At 42.5% G+C, this 15962-nt stretch overlaps 1 protein-coding gene across 1 annotated transcript; it reads left to right on the top strand.

Annotated features, from left to right (window-relative positions):
* Window positions 1-431: 431 nt before the first annotated feature.
* On the top strand, window positions 432-15933 carry fcgbp (Fc gamma binding protein). The gene is made up of 22 exons (XM_088013733.1): window positions 432-747; window positions 1358-2608; window positions 2696-3042; window positions 3141-3717; window positions 3821-4419; window positions 4519-5086; window positions 5213-5478; window positions 5977-6318; window positions 6399-6972; window positions 7069-7268; window positions 7491-7632; window positions 8597-8925; window positions 9009-9588; window positions 9684-10282; window positions 10653-11220; window positions 11541-12139; window positions 12645-13212; window positions 13295-13494; window positions 13619-13999; window positions 14114-14400; window positions 15518-15567; window positions 15663-15933. Exons 1-21 carry the CDS (start codon window positions 702-704, stop codon window positions 15525-15527), a joined length of 9033 nt encoding a protein of 3010 aa, XP_087869859.1. The 5' UTR covers window positions 432-701; the 3' UTR covers window positions 15528-15567; window positions 15663-15933.
* The last annotated feature ends 29 nt before the right edge of the window (window positions 15934-15962 follow it).

The raw sequence follows: 15962 nt of genomic DNA, 5'->3' as shown, positions 1-15962 counted from the left end.
AACTACAATGGCAGACCACCACTCTACAACTTCTCCTTTTGGCCCAGTTGAGATTCAACCAGAAAAAATGAGTTCAATGGGAGAGAGCCCAGATGGAGCACAGAAAGGAGAATCAAACTGAATGGCACAGGAAGGGATTGTCTGTGATAATAAATATCAAAATGAAGAAAAACACACAAACAATGTCTGAAAGATCACGACACTTTGATATGAATGGAACATTTTGTACTGATTGCTTACATGCATTTTTGGCATCATTTTTCATGTTAATAACTAAATAATATCTGTTTGATTTACTAATTCAGAGACAATTTCCAAAATAAAACAGTGCACCTGTCATGAGTTGCATTACACCTCAAGTACAAATGATTATTCCCAGAAATGTAGTTTGTAATCATGTTCACACCCATGTCAGCACACAACAGGACCTAAAAGTCATTGCCAAGTTTTGGCTCTGTTTGTTTAATAGGAAGGGTATTGTTAAATAGAAGCAGGCTATTTTTCTGATTGGCCGACGTGTTTCTCTTTCTTTTTTTTTTCTCGTCCATCTTTATAAAAAAAGGATGGAGCAGCAACTAAGGTGCTCACACATAACTAATCAACAGGTGAGCACATTCTGGATCAAGCAGCATTTGTGTAACTTAGCTAATATAACTGTTGAATCCTTTTTAAACTAAAACTTTCTTTTTTCTTTTTCAGCCATGGGGATCCTTGTGCTGTTTTGTGCTGTGGGGGCTTTATTGAGTTGTAAGTACAACTAGATTGTTTTACTGATTTCTATTACTGTGTCATTTAATTTGTTTGGCTGAAATTAGAGTGTAATTCAACTCACACACAGTTCTTACAGCAAAGTTTTGTTGGCATATGATATAGTTTTTTATACTGTTTGCTTATTGAGTGCTGCTTAGAAGTAGTCAATGAACTAATGGCTCTTCAAAATATATCAATCTATTTAATAAAAAGTGACCATTCATTTCTTAAAAAATTTTGATCCCTTTTCAGCAGCTGTCTCTGATTTCTCAAATAGTACAAGGTTTCTTTGTACTATTTAAAAATAAAAAACCTTGCTCTATATATATATATATATATATATATATATATATATATATATATTTTTTTTTTTTTTTTTTTCTCTTACATATTTTCTTACATAACTGCCTCTCTGTGAATCCTTTGATCACTGTGGTGCCAATAGTCTCATTAATTTCCTAATGCTTTTATCACATATTTTTTAACACACAAAAACCTGTGAAACTCAGTTGTGTGTAGCTCATTGTTTTTTGAAGCAACTTGAAAAAGCTTTTGACGTTAAAGCGTTTCTCCATCTTTTCACCCATTTTCATCCCGTATCACTCAGGTCCATCTCATGCTCTGTGGACAGGAAGGGAGTTTGTCCTGTCATTTATGGAGAATTATGTAAAAGGCTATGACAGTCCTCGTTTTCAGCTGTACATTACAGCTGTTCAAGCCAACACCAAAGTGACCGTGCAGGTGCCTCTCTTGAAGTTCAAAGAGGAAAAGACCCTTAAAGCCGGGGAAAGGGTCACTGTCAGTGTCCCTACTGGTGTTGAGATGTACAACAGTGAAAAGTCCTACAAAACTGTTCAGGTTGACGCGTCGGCAGATGTGTCTGTAACCTCCTTCAACTGCAAGCACTACACAGCTGACACCTCTGTCATATATCCAACCACTGCGTGGGGGAAAGAATATTTCATCCTCACTCCTCCCGGAGGTCCCCATGGCACTAGCAAAGAGTTTGCTGTGACAAACGGCAAAGACAAAAACCAGGTGGAGATATTCCCTGAAGCGACAATCACCTTTCAGGGACGTGTCTTCAGAAAGGGCAATAAGTTGGTCATAGATCTTGAGCCGTATGAGAGTGTTCAGCTTCAGAGCACATATGACCTGTCTGGTAGTCAGGTTTCTTCCCAGCGTCCTGTTGCCGTGTTCTCGGGACACACTTGCTACCTTCATTTCTCTAAATGCAACCACGTTTATGAGCAGCTTTTACCAGTGAGCAGTTGGGGAACCAGCTTCGTCTTGTCTTCTCTGAGCTTCCAGAAGAACTATGACTCTGTTTTTCTCCAGGCCTCTCAAGCCACCCAAGTCAGCGTTAACGACGGTAAAGGCAAGAATGCATTTAGTCTCTCCAGAGGCAAGACGAAGGAGATCAAATTAAAGCACCCTGAAACACTCTCCATTCAGTCTGATCATGGCATCCAGGTTCTGATGCTTTTTAACGGCATTACATATAGTTTTTTCCAAATGTATGATCCGTTTTTAATGACAATCCTGCCCGTAGACCGCTTCTGCTCTTCTTATTCATTAGAAGCTCTTGAAAGTTTTGACAACAAAGCCCTTATTGTGACAGAAACCAGTGCAACAGCCAGACTTCAATTGGACAACAAAAATCTACCACAAGACGTACAATGGAAAAAGGTTGCTGGGACAGATTTTTCGTGGGCAGAGATGTCCTACAAACAAATCTCTGGCAACAGTGTCCACACCGTGTCCAGCTCTGGTTCTAGCTTTGGGCTCTATAGCATTGGAGTCAGTCAAATGAATGGCTATGGTTCTGTTGGACACTGTATAGAGGAAGGGAATTCAGGTAAGTTGCACAAACTAAAGCTGACCAGAAATCCTTTTTTCTCAAACATTTCATATAAGTAATTGTAAATTTATTTTTTTTCTGTAGGCTCTTTATCGTGCAGTAGCATTACTTGTAGTCCCAATGAGGTCTGTGAAATGAGTGACGGGTTTCCATTGTGTGTGACTAAACCAGTGACACCACAGCATAGTACCTGCTGGGCCATGGGAGATCCTCACTATCGTACTTTTGATGGACGGCGTTTTGACTTTATGGGTACCTGCACATATGTCATTGCTAAAAACTGTGAAAGTACCAGCAAACTCCCAGCCTTTGAAGTCCTTGCCCAGAATGAGAACAGAGGAAGCCGCAAAGTATCGTACGTTGGCCTGGTCATAGTTAAAGTCTATGATGTCACTATCGCAGTAGTTCGATCTGAAAAAGGTCGTGTTAGGGTAAGGGCTTTTTTTTAAATATTTTTTTTAATCCATATTATAATGTGTCAGCTGTGTTTTGTTAAAGTCACATAATTTGTATTTTTTTCATTGTGCAGATTGACAACACTTTGTGGTCCTTGCCTATAGTCTTGAACAACGGCAAACTGAATCTGTTTCAATGTGGCCGCTCTGCAGTTATAGAGACTGACTTTGGCCTCTCTGTCCGTTATGACTGGGATCACAATCTTGTGGTCAATCTGTCCAGCAGCTTTGCTGGTAAAACCTGCGGACTCTGTGGTAATTTTAACGGCAGCCCCGCTGATGATTTCACCACACCCTCTGGCGCTCAGGCAGGCGGGGCTGTGGCCTTTGGGAGCAGCTGGAAGGTTCCCGGATTGGAGCCTGATCCTAAGTGCTTAGATGATTGCATAGGTGGATGTGACACCTGCAGCAGTTCCTTGATGAAGAAGTATGGGAGTGACTTGTATTGTGGACTCATTGAAAAACAAAATGGTCCATTTAGCAAGTGTCATCCAGTCATAGACCCACAAGCTTACCTGGAAAATTGTAAATTTGATTTATGCATGGGAGGTGGCCTTCGTCAACTCCTTTGCAAAGCTCTTGAGGCCTACACCGAAGCCTGTCAGGATGCTGGAATCCAGGTTGAAGATTGGAGGAAGATGGCAAAATGCCGTAAGTGCTTTCATGCAAAGTAAACAACAAAGTTTATTTGGATATTCACAATCCATTATTTAACTTAATCTAATGACGTTTACTCTGCTGTTTCTCCACACAGCTGCCATATGTCCAGCGAATAGTCACTATGAGATCTGTGGAAACGCCTGCCCAGCTACTTGTTCTGACCCAACTGCACCCTCTAAATGCAAACGCCCTTGTGTGGAGACCTGCACCTGTGATAATGGCTTTGTTCTAAGTGGAGACGAGTGTGTGCCTGCCGCTAAGTGTGGCTGCACCTATGAGGGTCACTACATTCCTGCAGGCGAAGCATTCTGGGCTGACCAGAGATGCAAGCGATGGTGTAAATGTGTTCCTGGAAGCAGGCTTGTAGAGTGCCAGGATAAGGGCTGTGGACCAGGGCAGGAATGCAATTTGGTGAATGGGATAAGAAGATGTCAAGCATTGTCCCATAGTACCTGCCATGCCACCGGTGATCCCCATTATTTGACCTTTGATAAGAAGCGGTTTGATTTTCAGGGCACATGTGTGTACCAACTGGCTGCACTGTGCTCAAAAGACCCAGAGTTGGTTCCCTTTGAAGTGCTGGTGCAAAATGATCACAGAGGCAGCAAGGTGGTTTCCTATACTAAGTTAGTTCAGATCAATGTCTACTCTACCAGCATTGTCATAACAAATACACACAAAGACTTGATTTTGGTAAGATATCCATAAAAATGATATGTGAGTTTTGATTCTACCTTGATTTTTTTTTTTTTTTTATTGCACAAGAGTACAACTAAGCTTTCTTTCTTTTAGGTAAATAACGAGCTAGTTAACCTTCCTATTAACATCAATGATGGGCAGATATCTGTGCATAAAAGTGGATGGTATGCTGTTGTCACCACTGATTTTGGCCTAAAAGTCACTTTTAACTGGCAAAGTGCTGCATTTGTGACGTTGCTGAGCAACTACATGGGAGCTGTGTGTGGTCTTTGTGGCAACTACAATGGCAAACCCCAAGATGATCTAACCCCTAAGGATGGCAACGCACCTGTCAAGCCGGCAGACTTTGGTACAAGCTGGAGAGTGGCCGAAATCCCAGGCTGTGTCGAGGGCTGTAAAGGGGTATGTCCCACTTGTGACATTACAGAGAAGATTCAGTATGAGAAGAAAGATTTTTGTGGGATAATCCGAGACCCTGAAGGGCCGTTCCGAGAGTGTCATTCAAAGGTGGATCCAGCTGACTACTTTGAGGACTGTGTCTATGATGTGTGCCTGTATAAAGGCAGGAAGGACGTACTCTGTCAGGCTATTACATCATACACATCTGCCTGCCAAGAAGTGGGGGCTAAGGTTCACAGCTGGAGGACCAGTCAGTTCTGTGGTGAGAAATGCATCAACAATAGAAATAACAATTGCATACTTTTCTGTGTACTTTTTTGCAATGACAACAGCGAATGATTTTTTTTTTTTTTTTTTTTTTTTTTTGCCGTCTGTGCTTTGCTTGCAGCCGTGAAATGTCCCAAAAACAGCCACTATGAAATCTGTGCAACTGCGTGTCCTGCAACATGTGGCAGTCTTGCTCCTCCTCAGGGCTGTGAGGATGTCTGTGAGGAGGGTTGTGCCTGTGATGAAGATTACATCCTCAGTGGAAATCTCTGCGTCCCCTTCTCACAGTGTGGATGCGTCCACAACGACCGGTACTACAGAATAGGCGAGGTGTTTTACCCCAATGGGCTGTGTCAGCTCGAGTGCAAATGCACACAAGATGGCGAGGTAATGAATGACAGTAAATATCCTGTCCCTTGCAAAATTGTTCATATATACTTTTGTAACTGATTAAGAACCACAAACTATATTATCAAGATAAAGTAAAAAGAAATCTTGAGTCAATAATTTGTAGAACCACGTTTTGCTGCAATTGCAGCTGCAAGTATTTTAGTGCATGGATCTACCAGCTTTACACATCCAGAGATTCAAACTTGCAGTTCGTTCTCTAATGTTCTCTGGCAATCCATCGAGGCCTTCACTAAATATCTGGATTCATACTGAATTCATTGGAATATATAATTAAGAGACTTCTAAAGGCAAAATGAGTAGGGGTTTGAGAGTAAAAGGAGATGAATGCAATTGCACATTATACTTTTTTAAATGTTCCCTTCTGAAAAAACAGGAAAAAAAATCTAAAAACACATTAAATCTTTACCAAGGCACAATTAATTAATTTACCTTGCTGGATCTGCAAACACTGTTTCATGTGTGTCTTTCACTCAGGTTGAGTGCAAAAACTTCTCATGTGGCCCTAACGAGAAGTGTATGATAGAGAATGGAGTTCAAAAATGTCACCCAGTTGGTAAGGGTGTTTGCCGAGCTTCTGGTGATCCCCACTACCTTTCATTTGATGGGAGGAAATTTGATTTCCAAGGCACCTGCACGTATACGCTGTCTAAAAGTTGTGGGGTGGAGGGGACCCACCTCAAGGCCTTTTCAGTTCAGGTGGAGAATGTGCAGTGGGACCGAATGAGGGGAAAGAAAAAAGTTTCTGTCACCAGGCTGGTTGCAGTGGAGGTCTATGGCTTCACCCTCATAATGAGAAACAAAATGTTTGGAGTATTGGTAAGTAATGATTTTTTTTATTATTATTATTTGAATGTATATTTTTTTCTACAATGTAATATAAATCCTGTGTATTTCAGGTAAATGGAGAGTTTAACAACCTCCCTGTCAATCTTAACGATGGAGCAGTTAAGGTTTATAAGGAGGGCAGAAATTATGTCATTGCAACAGATTTTGAACTGGTGGTCACATATGATCTGGTCTACCATGTGACGGTCACAGTACCGGGTAATTACCGTGGCAAAGTCTGCGGGCTATGCGGCAACTTCAACGGAGACAAAAACGATGACTTCCAGATGGCCAACCATCAAGTCACCAACAGCGTCAACGTGTTTGGAACATCATGGAAAATCACCATTCCCAATGTAGTGTGTGAAAATGGCTGTGAGGGGGATAAATGCCCAAACTGCGATGCAGCTCACAAAGCTGTGTTTTCAAAGCCCACTTACTGTGGTATCATTGCAGCAGCCAATGGACCTTTTGTAGCCTGCCACAGTAAAATTGACCCACAGCTGTACTTTGATGACTGTGTGTTTGATTTGTGTGCCTCCAACGGAGAAGGAAATGTGCTTTGTGACAGCGTAGCAGCCTATGCTTATAACTGTCACTTGGCAGGAGTGGATGTCAAAAACTGGAGAACTCCATCCTTCTGCCGTAGGTTTTCTTATTGTCATATTATTGCGTCCTACATAAAAAAAATGTATTTTTTTTTATCACAAGTTTTTAATTTTAACTGTCTTTCTTCTTTAGCCATGAAATGCTTTTCCAACAGTCACTATGAATTGTGTGCTGAAACCTGCTCTACTTCCTGCCCTGGCCTCACGGAAATCGTCGAGTGCCCCACCGGCTGCACAGAAGGCTGTGAATGTGACACCGGCTTCCTCTTCAACGGACAGACGTGTGTCAACGAAACTGAATGTGGCTGCTATGAAAACGGAAAAACATACAAAGTACAGTTCAGCAACTCTTTCAGTAAACCTGCATAAGACTATAATTTATGAAAATTAGCGTACATGTGAGGTCCATTTGCTTCACGCTAAGGAGCAGGATTTTAGCTATTTATATTAAGATGTAATCTGCAAAAAAAGTTATTTTTTATCTGAAACTTGTTTTAATTTGCCCTTGAAGGGATTTAAATCCATTATTTTCTCTTTTTTTAATTTATTTATTAGCCTGGTGAAATCATATATGAAGAGGACTGTAACACAAAGTGCACCTGTAATCCTGCAACAGGCCTTGTCTGTGAAAAATATTCATGTCCTAAAGACACTAAATGCATGGTTAAGAACGGAATCCGGGCATGCCACAACACAGGTAAGATGCAGACACTACAACATATTTACTGACATTACCTAATGTGGTGAAGTGGGAAATAAAGTAACAATAATGTTTCATTTTAAAAATATATTTTCTATTTATTGGTTATTACACATTTATTCAGACCCCTGGGATATTTTGTATGTTGACATATTACAACCAGAAATGTTGATGTATGTAGTGGAGACATTATGTGACAGACATAATTGTTGAGTTCATGGAAAATGATGTTTTAAAAATATTGGGCTCTCCAATCTAGCATTCTCACTATAGTGGCAATACACAAGCCATTGTAATAAAAATATTAAATAAAGAAAAGACGAAAAGAGAAAAATAGAGCTTAGTCTGCAATTTAAAGGTGCTCTGATCCCATAGAACTAAAAGTGAACTGTCTAGTATACATTTAAAACATTGCATAATCTTAAACACACCATCCCCATGGTAAAACAAGATGATGACAGTATTATGCTGTGGGGATGGTTTTCTTCTGCATCTCGAGGAAGGCTGGTAAGAGTTAATGGAAGTATTGATGGTGCTTAATGCAAGTCAGTCATGAAGTACAACCTGTTAGAGCCTGCAAAAAAGTTGAGAGTGCAGCAGAGATACAATTGAATGTTTAGACCAAAGCCTACATATGGGTTAGCTTAGTCTAATAAAAGTCTAGACTTGAATCCAATGAAAAATGTTATAAGATCTGAAAAATGATGTGAATAGGCAGTCTTTACCCAATCTGATTGAGCTTGAACCAAAGACGAAGTGATTGCTTTTCTTTCTAAATGCCCAAAGATGGTAGAGACATATCCTAAAAGAATTTTAGCATTGTAGGTGGAGGTTATGCCAACTTGTGGGACAAACTAGAACAGCAAGGTTGAGATCACAACGTAGCAAAAATGTGAACAATTTCAAGGAGTATGAATACTTTTGAAAGCCACTGGAACTTAATCTCGATTGCCTCTTTCAGATCCCTGCAAAGATGCTAATTGTCGTGTCCAAGAATTATGTCGTGTTGAGAAGGGCGAGGCTCTGTGTGTCCCCAAGTTCACTGGCACCTGCTGGGCCTGGGGTGACCCGCACTACCACACCTTTGATGGGTACAACTTTGACTTCCAAGGAACCTGCAAATATGTTATCTCCAAAACCTGTGGGACCCTAGACGGTCTTGTTCCATTCTCTGTAAATGAAAGGAACGACAACCGAGGCAACACAGCGGTTTCTTATGTCAGGGAGGTCGATGTTCTTGTGTATGGGTATGCCATTACAATTCGAAAGAGCCAAGTTGGTCAAATTACGGTGAGATTTTAACCTCCTGACTGATTCACCTGCCTAGTTTCTCTGTGAGTGGTATGAGTATTATTCTGGGATTTGCTTTTCAGGTGGATGGTGAGCTGGTGAATCTTCCTGTTCAGCTGGGTGACGGTGAAGTGACTGTCTTTCAAAGAGGGAACACCGCTGAGCTACAGACAGATTTTGGTCTAATTGTCACCTATGACTGGAACTGGTACATTGTCATCAAGCTTCCCAGCAGCTACTACGGCAGTGTCTGTGGCCTGTGTGGCAACTTCAATGGCAACAGTGGAGATGAGCTCCAGAACCGTACTGGCCAAGCTGTCTCTTCAGTGATTGAGTGGGGAAAGAGTTGGCAAACGCCTGATCAGGACAAGGACAATCCCTGCTGGGATACATGTGAGAAAAACTGCCCTACCTGCGACGATAACGACAAGAAACTCTACCAGACTCAGGCTTTCTGTGGGGCCCTAACAGCACAGACAAATAATGTGTTCCAGAAATGTAAAGATAAGTTAGACCCTCAGGCCTTCATGAACAGCTGCGTGTATGACATGTGTTTAAATAAAGGAGACAAAAAGATGCTGTGCCAGGCACTAGACTCCTATAATCAACAGTGTCGAGAAGATGGAATAATAATCAAGAACTGGAGAAAGACGTTTGGCTGTCGTAAGTTTAAAAATTCTTCTGCTGAAGATCGCGGTTAACTATTTAGCATCTTCTCATCCTTCTTCTTGTCTTTGGAACATTTTATTTACATCCAGCCATGAACTGTCAAAGGCACAGCCACTACGAAGAATGTGCCAGCCCCTGTCAGCCGTCCTGCCCGTTCCCCGAGGAAAAGCAGATGTGCAGCGGCACGTGTGTGGAGGCCTGTGTGTGTGACACGGGTTATGTTCTCAGCGCTGGTGTGTGTGTGCCTGCCAAAACATGCGGATGCTCATATCAGGGCCGCTACTTCAAGCCGGGCCAGCAGTTCTGGGCTGATGAGACTTGCGGTCGCCTGTGTACGTGTGACACAACTCTGGGCATGGTGACGTGCAGTGACGCCTCCTGCTCTTCCAATGAGAAATGCACCGTAATCGATGGAGAGCGTGCCTGCAGGCCCGTCAGCTACGGCCAGTGTACAGCCTCGGGTGACCCACACTATCGTACCTTTGATGGTCGCAAGTACGACTTCCAGGGCACGTGCGAGTATCAGCTGGCTGGACTGTGCTCCCAGCACGCCGGGCTGGTGCCCTTTAATGTGACTGTGCAGAATGACAACCGGGGAAGCAAGGCAGTGTCCTACACCAAGACTGTCAAGATTTCCATTCATGGCGCCACTCTCATCATCAGCAAAGAGTACCCCTACAAGGTCTTGGTGAGTATTGATGAAGCGGTATGAATAATAAAGCATGTGGATATTGTATTAATAGCAATAGGAGTAATCTGCTTTTCTGCACATTTGTGGAGGGATAAGAATTAGGACACAGCTTTGCAGTCGTTTCACTGAAAATAAAAACCCATCTGATTCGAATGAGTGGATGATAATTTCCTTTGTATCTGTGCTAATTTCCTCATCCCTCATGCTCTACTGTATATATATTTAATCACATATTAAAAATTTAATCCAGACAGTCTTAATTAAACTAAGATTTAACTGCACATTAGAATAGATCAGCGAGGTGTGCAGAATTATTAAATGTATAATCTCCTAAAAATACCCCCCACCCCCATTCTCTGCTCTTCAGCTGAATGGGCAGCTTGCTTCGCTGCCTCTGGATTACAATAATGAGCTGACTGTGTTTCAAAGTGGCCGTACAGCCGTATTGGAGACAGTGGCTGGTATCACCGTGAGCTTTGACTGGAGAAGCACGGTGACCATCTCTCTGCCCAGCACCTACCAGGGCGTGGTTTGCGGTCTGTGTGGCAACTACAACGGCAAGGCTCAGGACGACCTGTCCATGCCTAGTGGACAGACCGCCCCTGATGGGACCAGGCTCGGGGAGAGCTGGCAGGTGGGCCTCACACCTGGCTGCTCATCTGTCTGCCAAGGGCCGTGGTGCCAGGCCTGCTCAGACTCACAGAAGAAAGTCTATGAAGCTGCCGAGTACTGTGGTATCATTGCTGATAAAGCAGGGCCCTTCAGAGAGTGTCACAGTCATGTGGACCCCACTCCTTACCTGGAGGACTGTGTTTATGATGTTTGTCAGTACCATGGTCATCAAGGCTCAGTTTGTGATGCAGTGGAGGTGTATGTGTCTGAGTGTCAGAGCAGAGGAATCACAATCCACTCCTGGAGAACAAATAAGTTCTGCCGTAAGTTTGACGTTAACGTTTTTTCTTCTTCTATATTAGGGTATATATATTTTTTGTACAACATTTCCTGTCCACTTGCGTAGAGGCTTGTAGCTCACCATGATTAAATTAATTTCCGAGACTAAAATTGAGAAATATTTGAAATAGCCTGGGAGAACGCAAGTTAGCGCAAGGTAGCCAAAACAGTGGACAAGGTTACTGTGTTTTACATGTGTTTCATACTTTCAAGATTTTTACATACAATATGAAACATGCACTTTAAGCATTGTTTCAAGTATGTATGTCACTTTTATTCTGGGTGTTTTTCTTCTGTCCTGCAGCAATGAAGTGCCCTGCTAACAGCCATTACACCCTATGTGCCACGGGTTGCCCAACCACCTGTGCTAGCTTAACCTCTTTCGCCACCTGCCACAGGCGCTGTACAGAAGCCTGTGAGTGTGACCAAGGCTATCTGCTAAGCGGGGAGACTTGTGTGCCAGTGGGAGAGTGTGGATGCTCTTATGGTGGTCAGTACTACAAGAAAGGCGAGGCGTTTTACCCTGAAGACAAGTGCATGGAGAAGTGCACCTGTGGAGAGAATGGGGCTGTAACCTGCCAGGAGGAGAAGTGCCGTAAAGGAGAAGTCTGTAAGCTCCTAAACGGTGTGAAAGGATGCCATCCCGAGGGTGAAGCAAAGTGCGTTGCTTCCGGTGACCCTCATTACACTTCCTTTGATGGTCGGAGGTTTGACTTCCAGGGTACCTGCATCTATGTGCTGGCGAAAGTTTGCGATGATGACAAAGGTCAGCTCACACCATTCACTGTCACCCAGGGCAACGAGAAGTACGGAAATGGAAAAGTGGCTGTAACCAATTCAGTTGCAGTGGCAGTCTATGGTTATGTGATATACATTCAGCAGCGCCTGCCATGGAAAGTCATTGTGAGTTTGAGCATTTTATCCGGTTTGCATTTGTTTCCACTTGCTACAAAGTTTTTTAAAGATGCTTTTTCTCTGGTTTTGTAAAAATCTATCCACATTTTCTCTGAGATTCCAAGGGAAAGTGTTGCAATGTTGATGAAAAAAATATAACTTTAATGATACCAAAACTCAGAAGAAAAAAGTTCAGGAGCATCTCTTTTGCTCAAAATGTACTTGGGCAAAAGAGTCAATTTTAAATTAATTTCATAAACAATATTTGAAATACAAACACGTTATTGTGATGTCCTGTACAGAAAAACAGAGTAAATGTTCAAAAATCTTTTTCTTTTTGTTAAGCTTTTTTTTTTTCATTTTTATTTTTTTTAGTTTGCTTTTGGACAGGATTTTCAAGTGTAGCAGAAAACTTATCTTCTAAAAATATAAAGTGTTTATGAGGACAGGACTTTAGCCTTTCCAGCACAGTCTTCGCAGTGATCACAATGTTTTCTCTAACTTGTGTGTACAGGTGAATGACGAATTGCTTAACCTGCCTCTCTCACTGGAAGAAGGCAGCCTGATGGTCACTCAGGAAGGTCGCAATATAGTGATCAGAACAACGTTTGGGCTCAAAGTCCTCTACGACACCGTGTACTATGTTGAGGTGGTCGTTCCCTCTACATACCAGGGTAGGATGTGTGGTCTGTGCGGCAACTACAACAACAAAGGTGGTGATGATTTTATGCTTCCTGGTGGGAAACAAACCAGTGACGTCACTGCCTTTGGGGAGGCTTGGGTGGTGGACCTTCCTGGATACATCTGCGGCGGCTGTGGAGGCCAATGTCCTTCGTGTGAACCAGCGAAGGCTGCTTTGTATGGAAAACCAGACTCCTGCGGCATCATCAGTGCACCTAACGGGCCTTTCAAAGCCTGCCACAGCAAAGTCGATCCTGCCTCATATGTGTCTAATTGTGTGTTCGATGTCTGTGCAACTGATGGCAACAAGGATACGCTGTGCGACGGCATACAGGCCTACGCACTGGCCTGCCAGGGTGCAGGAATTCAAATCCAGCCATGGAGAAGCTCCTCTTTCTGTCGTAGGTCACACAGCAGCATTTTACCTGCCTGTCCGAGCTACCTACAATTTGTTATTAAAAAGCACATTTTGTTTTCTTGCAGCTGTTTCCTGCCCTCCACACAGTCACTACGAAGTGTGTGCGGACACCTGCAAAGGGACATGCGCCAGCTTCCTTCAGCAAGTCACTTGCTCTGAAAGCTGCTTTGAAGGATGCCAGTGTGATGCGGGCTTTGTTTCTGATGGCGTTCAATGTGTTCCACTTGAAAACTGTGGGTGTGTGCACAACAACAAGTACCTGATGGTAAACTTTGAGAGAGACTTAACATCTGCTAAATCTGGCGGACAAGAAATTACTCGTACATTTTATTTTTGTGCCAAAGCTCGCAGTGGAATTGGGATTTTACTATCCCTAAACTGTGTTTCAGGTGGGTCAAACTGTAGTGGACAAAGACTGCAGCTCCAAATGTGAGTGCCAGGCCTCCGGGAAGGTTGCATGTGAAAAGCTGCTCTGCACCAGTGGAGAGGTCTGCGCCGTGAGAGACGGGGTCAGAGGTTGTCATGTCATACAGGGCCACTGCAACATCAGTCCGGCTGGAGAGCTGAGCTCCTTTGATGGCATGTCTGGAAAAATAGTTTCACAAGGGGCTTTTGACTTGGCATCTCTTTGCAACGAGACCAGTAATCGATGGTTCCGTGTGGTTGTGGATGTGAGGCTTTGCAGAAAGAATGCGCCTCTCGCTGTTGCCACTTTGTATGTGTTTTTTAAAGACACTACTGTGGTAGTGAACAATGAGCATGTAACCTGGGTGAGGAGTTTAAACCATGAACCTTTTAAAGCAGAAACAATTTTGAGGATCTTTCTTTTAATTTTATTTTTTTTACATCTTTTCCTCTTATTTCCTATTCATTATATTCTCCAGGTAAATGGCCGAAAGGTGTCCCTGCCCAGCAAAGTGACAAATGAGTTGTCAGTCCAAATCTCAAACAGGAGTGTGGTTATTGAGAGGCCCTCAGGCGTGCAGGTCATCTATTCTATGTCACAGAAGGTCACTGTCACTGTTGATGGTAACCTGTCCGGCGAAATTTGTGGTGCCTGCGGCAACTACAACAATAACTCCAAAGATGACATGAAGACAGCAGATGGGAAAATTACAAGTGATTTCTCAGCTGTGATTGGCTCTTGGAGTGCCGACGACTTCTCTAGGTGGTGAGTATTTTAAACATTCTGCAACATTTTTGTGGCAAAAATGTTGTAATATCTGCAGTCCTTTCAGACAGCGCCTTGCAAAATGGTATTTTTTTTACTCTTGCCACTGCTATTTCATTCGGATTTCATGAGATGAAACAGCACAAGTGAATGCATAACTGAAAAGCGGGTAAAGATATTCTTCAACTGCTGTGAAAAGCAATGCTTCAACGTATTTGGAAGGGTTACTAAAAACAAATGCAACTCACACTTTTCAGTTTTTTTATTTGTATGTCCACTTCGTAATGTTAGTCCATCAATAAAATCCCTAAATAACACACTGAGAACTTGAGGCTGTCACATGAGAAAATCCAAAAGAAAAAAAATTCAAGGAGGAAATACATTTACAAGTCGCAACATGTTGCATGTTTACATCACAGTGCTTCTCACGCCGGCTCTTGTGTTTTGAACAAAATAACTTCACCTTCTCGTTCATTGTCTTTAACCTCTTTAGTTAAGGCGTGCGATGCAATTTTTCCGCTCTATTGTCCAAACTTTCAACTTAATTTGACCGGTGAAATAATCAAGCAGAGATCGGCGAGAGAAGGGGACGATGCTACAACTATTCAACCGCTTACTCTCTTAACAGCATGAACTAAACAAGGACTCCACAGAGCCCCTTTTAAAGGAATGAGTGTGTGGTTTTTAATTGCATTTGGCTCAATTTAATTAAGAAATGCTAGAGAATCCCCTATGGTAATTACTGATTAAAAAGCAGGTGAGGCTGACAGGCATAGCCATCAAAAGCTACCAAGCTTGCAATCCAATCTCTGCTTGTCATCCAAGGACACTTAAGACTCATCTGGGTGCAATATTAATTTGAGAACTTGTCTTTAGTTTAGTGTCCTAGCCTCAAGTTAGACCATCGGAGTCCCCCCGCCCCCCACTTCCTCTTCTTTAGTTATTTCACCTTGAGAAACACAAGAAAATAACCCTAAGTAGTAGCACTTGCTCTTACATGTGTGCACGGGAGAATTGAATTCTCAGAAGAACTGCTTGTAGTCTCTGCTGTGCTTGAGTGGAAATAAATTCCCTTCCTCCAATGCCACTTTGACTGCAATTTTCTTTTCCGCTGCAGTGGCCTGTAGAGAAGCTGCTTCTGTGTTGATAGAGGCCACTGGTACACAGGTAAATTATGAACCCATTTCCTGTGGAAAAATGTGAATGAATAAAACAGTTGTACAGTGTGACGTATATGCGTGTGTTTTTTCTCTCTTATACAGGAAGAAGAGAGGTTTCTTTGTTTGCAGCCCTGATTGCCATACTTCACCGCTTCCTCCTGATTGTCATTGCAGTTTGTGTTGTTTCCTGGGGATTTGGTTCTCTATTGTTCTCTTTGCTGTTATTGAACCAAATGGCTTACTCTTGTCCAACATCTCCATCTAGTGGAAGGGAAAAAAAAAGAAACACTACACCTGATTTGGTATACTTCCCCCAATCTTTTGCAAATGTGTATTCCTACCTGATCACTGAATAAATATATACCTGATTACAGTTTGTACGCAAGTTATTTGTTTGATGTA

This window comes from Poecilia mexicana, unplaced genomic scaffold (assembly GCF_051168715.1).
Source record: "Poecilia mexicana isolate PSO_F unplaced genomic scaffold, ASM5116871v1 scaffold_16, whole genome shotgun sequence".
NCBI lineage: Eukaryota > Metazoa > Chordata > Actinopteri > Cyprinodontiformes > Poeciliidae > Poecilia > Poecilia mexicana.
This window is presented reverse-complemented; position numbering and strand designations above follow the sequence as displayed.

Excerpts from the sequence above, each read along its gene's own strand:
- fcgbp (XM_088013733.1), top strand. The coding sequence starts at position 702 with ATGGGGATCCTTGTGCTGTTTTGTGCTGTGGGGGCTTTATTGAGTT. Across the intron at positions 4,420-4,518 it reads CACACAAAGACTTGATTTTG|GTAAATAACGAGCTAGTTAA; the intron begins GTAAGATATCCA and ends TCTTTCTTTTAG. Across the intron at positions 14,000-14,113 it reads ACAATGAGCATGTAACCTGG|GTAAATGGCCGAAAGGTGTC; the intron begins GTGAGGAGTTTA and ends TATATTCTCCAG.